The 5,372-nt window shown below is 38.6% G+C and overlaps 1 protein-coding gene across 1 annotated transcript; it reads left to right on the plus strand.

Moving 5' to 3' along the window:
- Positions 1 to 1,130: 1,130 nt before the first annotated feature.
- On the plus strand, positions 1,131 to 2,623 carry LOC114278438 (limonoid 1-O-acetyltransferse). Its single transcript, XM_028220475.2, has one exon. The coding sequence runs from the start codon at positions 1,299 to 1,301 to the stop codon at positions 2,565 to 2,567; it is 1,269 nt and encodes a 422-aa protein (XP_028076276.2). The 5' UTR covers positions 1,131 to 1,298; the 3' UTR covers positions 2,568 to 2,623.
- Positions 2,624 to 5,372: the final 2,749 nt, after the last annotated feature.

A 5,372-nucleotide genomic window follows, 5' to 3' on the forward strand; every position in this document is an offset into this window, starting at 1 on the left:
GAACACACAATGTTTTCAAAACTAGATATCATGGTTAGTAGAGGCCGATCTTTGATCGGGCGAGCGGGGGTGCTCACGAAGTGACCTTCCCCAATCGTACCCAAGTTCCCGAGCCGAGGTAACTTTGGTGATGACGGACACGTGGCCTTAGGCAAACGAGTCAGGGTTTCCTAAATTTCCCCCAAAATAAAATATTTAGGTGGCGACTCTGTATCTGGCAAAGCAGTCCATGTTTGGCACTTCTTTCAAAAATCTGTTTTCTCAAAACGATTTGTCGGATTTGGACTCTTTGGTTCAGACTTAAAACCGTGACAATTTTAGAGTCCTGAGCTGTAGTGACCCCAAATGAACAGAACGGGGCTCACCCTCCCGGGGCGTTCGGGGACATCTACAACATGCCACTAGTATGGTGTCACTAAAATATAATTTTGTTGTAGTGTATATGATTCCCCACCAGTAAATCAATCAATGGGAATAAAAACTAATGCGAAAAAATTAAATTAAAAGCAACACAAGAATTTTACGCGGTTTCCTCAATGTGAGGTACGTCCACGGGATCAAAATCCGATTCTACTATCAACCAAAAAGTTTTCAAACGATTACAAACGAGACACGAATGGTCTCACAAAATCACCCTTAGATGAATTCTAAATAATCAGAAATAAATAAGAGAAAAGACCTCACCAAATAGATGAACAAAATTCTTCTAAATAAAATTATAGAAAACCTAAAATAATAGCCCAAATTAACTCCACCAAAGCAGTTGAACAAGAACCAACTTGATTACCCACAAAACTAGTGCACTTGAATATGCAACCAAGAATCAATCAGCCAGCAAACTTTTGCTTTAACCACAAAACCCACTGGAAAAATATCAATCTATGACCGTTGCTATACTACGGGAAAAACGAAGATAATCAATATATATGTTATTGAATTTAGGATTTTTTATCAAAATCTTAATTGTAACTAAATTGAATATTAAATATTTATTGGGTCACTAAAAGTTAGGTATAATATATTAAAAATATATTATAGTCAATCCCTAATCAAATTAAATTCTTTTAATAAAGTAATTGGATCTCAAACTCCACTAAAGAGTATACCCAAGACAAATCTATACCAAAGAGAATCTTGTCTAGTGTGAAACTTTGTACATCTTACACTCACCAGACCCCCTCAACAGGGGACAATAACGCCAGCCGTGTGGAAGTCCTAGATTGAAGTATTATTTATCCATCTAGGGCTTACAAAAACAAACTCCCTTTCTTTGTTCTTACCACTACCAAGACACAAAGATGCTGAAGATTGAAATCATCTCCAAAGAGTCCATCAAACCTTCCTCTTCAACACCCAATCACCTCAAAACCTTTCGGCTCTCTTTGATCGATCAGTTCGTTGCACCTTTCTTTGCTATCCCCATTGTTCTTTACTACTCCTCTGATGAAAAAGCTACTAGCCATGTCAAACAATCTGAAATGTCTTCTATCCTCAAACGATCGCTGTCCGATGCCTTGACTCTATACTACCCATTTGCCGGAAGAATGAAAGGCGAAAGCTCAGTTGACTGCAACGATGAAGGGGTTGATTACTTGGAAGCTCGAGTCGATGCCTCAATTTCAGACATAGTTAAATTTCCACAGGTTGAAGTGGTGAGTCAATTTGTTCCATCAGTAAATTACCGAAATGGTGAGACTAGCGATGTTCAATTAGCGATTCAGGTTAACTTGTTTAACTGTGGTGGATTAGCTATTGGCATTGGGTTTTCGCACAGAATTGCTGATGGACTAACGATAAGCACATTTATTAAAACCTGGGCAGCCATGGCTCGTGGTGAGACCTGTTTGGCTAGTCCAATTTTCATTTCATCATCGATTTTCCCACCCAGAGACCCACTTGGGTTCAAGCAAACACCTGACACCTCACAAGAGAGACTCATCACAAGAAGGTTCTGTTTCACTTCATCAACCATAGCTGCTCTAAAAGCCGAAGTAGGCACGTGTGCAGTACACCCCACTCGTGTTGAGTTGGTGACCGCAGTGATTTGGAAGTGTGCAATGGCTCAATCAGGGCTCGATAAGTCGACAGTGACACATGCAGTGAATGTGAGGGGGAAGATGGACCCGCCATTGCCTGAAACCGCCCTTGGGAACATTTTTAGGCAAGCGTACGCGTATACGAATGGTGTAGTGGAGTTGGGTAGGCTTGTGGGCGAGCTGAGGGAGGGGATTGGGAAAATTGACAGTGAATATTTGATGAAATTGAAAAGTGAGAATGCGTATGAAATGATCATGAGTAATATCAAGAAGGTTGGTGAATTGGTGTCCAACAAGGAAGTGTTGTTTTTGAGGTTTACTAGTTGGTGTAAGTTTCCAATATTTGAAGCAGATTTTGGTTGGGGCAAGCCCATTTGGGTGAGTAGTGGTAGTAGGGCTATTAAGAATTCTGTTATGTTGATGGATTCTATGTGTAGTGATGGTGGAATTGAAGCTTGGGTTACCATGGATGAAGAGAGTATAATGAAATTTGAGCAGGACCCTTTGCTCTTGAGTTTTGTTTCGAGTTAAGTTGTGTTTGGATTTTAAATTTATTAAAATAAATAAATTTAACTTTTTTTTTCTTAGTTTCTAATATTACTTTTTGTTTTTCTTTGCTCATTTTAGTCCATAGTGTTAGGAAAAATATGTGATTCCCCACAAGTAAATTAATCAATGGGAATAAAAACTAATGTAGAAAAATTAAATCAAAGACAACACAAGAATTTTTACGTGGTTCCCTCAATGTGAGGTACGTCCACGAGATCGAAATCCAATTTCACTATCAACTAAATAGTTTCCAAACGATTACAAACGAGACACTAATGGTCTCACAAAACCACCCTTAGGTGAATTCCAAATAATCACAAATAAACAAGAGGAAAGACCTCACCAAATAGATGAACAAAAATCTTCAGAACCAGAGTTGTAGAAGATCCAAAATAATGAACCAAATCAATACCGAAAACGAAGCGAAGAACCACCCAAATTAATTCCACTGTTCACACACCCAAATAATTGATTTCACCAAAGTAGAGTATGTGTAGCAACCGTTCTCTTCACCTTGGGATGAGCAAAAAAACAAAACCCTAAAATATTGTGAATCTAGAGTTTATTGTCAAATCTTAGTTGTTTCCAAATTTGATTAGGTCTCCACAAATTAAATATAATATATAAAAATATATTATAATTAATACTAAACCAAATTAAACTCTTTTTCCAAAACCAATTGGGTCCCACACTCCAATAAGGAGGCATACCCAACAATTATCCCCCTACCGACTTAGGTGGAGAAATCAACCATACCCGCCAAAGTTCGACACTTTAAATGTTTGTCCCTCGACAAAGTCTTTGTCAACATATCTGAAATATTATCATCTGTGTGAACCTTTTCGAGTTGTAACAATTTTGAATCTAACACACCACGAATCCAATGGTATCTCACATTAATGTGTTTTGATCTCGAATAAAAAGTAGAATTTTTACTCAAGTGAATAGCACTTTGACTATCACAATAAAGCACATACTTTTCTTGCTTCAAACCCAACTCTTGAAAAAATTTCTTCAACCATAACTCTTCTTTGCAAGCTTCCGTAATGGCAATAAATTCAGCTTCTGTAGTTGAGAGAGCAACACATTTTTGTAATTTAGATTTTCATGCCACAGCTCCCCCTGCAAAAGTCATCAAATACCCCGAAGTAGATTTCCTAGAATCAATATCACCGGCCATGTCAGAATCTGTGAACCCATCAAGCATCGGCTTACCATCCCCAAAACACAAACACACCTTCGAAGTCCCTCGAAGATACCTTAGAATCCATTTTACCGCTGCCCAATGTTCTTTACCCGGATTAGAGAGAAAACGACTCACCACACCAATGGCGTGAGCAACATCCGGCCTTGTACAAACCATGGCGTACATCAAAGAACCAACTGCTGAAGCATAAGGAACTTTCAGCATCTCTTCCTTGTCTTTCTCACTTGTAGGACATTGATTCGAACTAAGCTTGAAGTGACGCGCAAGTGGACAACCAACCGGCTTTGCTTTATTCATGTTGAACCTCTCAAGAACTTTCTCAATGTAGTTTTCTTGAGACAACCAAATCAATCCCTCTTTGCGATCACGAACAATTTTCATACCAAGTATTTGCTTTGTCGGTCCCAAATCTTTCATAGCAAAAGACTTGCTCAACTCCAATTTCAACCTGTTTATCATGGTAGAATCGTGACCCAAAATTAATATGTCATCAACATAAAGCAAAAGAATGATAAATTTACCATCTGGAAAATTTTTCACAAACAAATAATGGTCCGAAGTGGTTTTAGAAAAACCATTATTCATCATGAAAGAGTCAAATTTTTTGTACCATTGCCGCGGGGCTTGCTTGAGACCATACAAACTTTTCTTCAATTTGCAAACAAATTTCTCTTTCCCTTTTTCCACAAAACCTTTCTGGTTGCTCCATGTAAATTTCTTCTTCAAGATCACCATAAAGAAACGGTCTTCACATCAAGTTGCTAAACTTCAAGGTTCATACTTGCAGCCATGCCAAGTACAACTCGAATAGAAGACATTTTCACAACTGGCAAGAAAATCTCATCAAAGTCAATACCTTTGTTTTGCACAAAGCCTTTCACAACAAGACGTGCCTTGTACCTCAGATTCTTGCCATTATTCTTCAATTTGAAAACCCACTTATTTTTCAAAATTTTCCTCCCCTTAGGCAACTTCACTAAATCATAAGTCTGGTTTTCAAGCAAGGAATTCATCTCCTCTTCCATGGCCTTTTTCCAATCACCTTTCCTTGCATGCTCAATTGCTTCTTAGTAGCTCTCAGGCTCCCCTTGATCAGAAATCAATACAAATTTATTGGGAGGATACTTTCTTGAAGGTTGCCGGTCCCTTGTAGATTTCCTCAACTCAAGTTGTGATGGCGGTTCTTGAGTTGGATGCTCTTCCTCAATTTCGGGCTCAACTTCATTTTGAATAGCATCATCATCTACATCTTCAAGAGGTGGCTGCATATCTCCCCCATTTTCATCATCCACCGAAGATGAAGGAGATGGATCCATGTCAATGAGATCACTAGTTTTTGGCTCCGGTTGATCACCTTTGCCAAAGTCTTCAATTGTTTGGTCTTCAAGAAACACAACATCACGGCTTCGAATGATTTTCTTATCGACCGGATCCCACAATCTATACCCGAATTCATCACGCCCATAGCCAAGAAAAATACATTGTCTTGACTTGCTATCAAGCTTGGACCTCTCATCTTTTGGAATGTGAACAAAAGTTCGGCAACCAAACACTCTCAAGTGCTCATAAGATACATCTTT

This window comes from Camellia sinensis, chromosome 15 (genome assembly GCF_055761805.1).
Source record: "Camellia sinensis isolate YWXY chromosome 15, ASM5576180v1, whole genome shotgun sequence".
NCBI classification, from domain to species: Eukaryota; Viridiplantae; Streptophyta; class Magnoliopsida; order Ericales; family Theaceae; genus Camellia; species Camellia sinensis.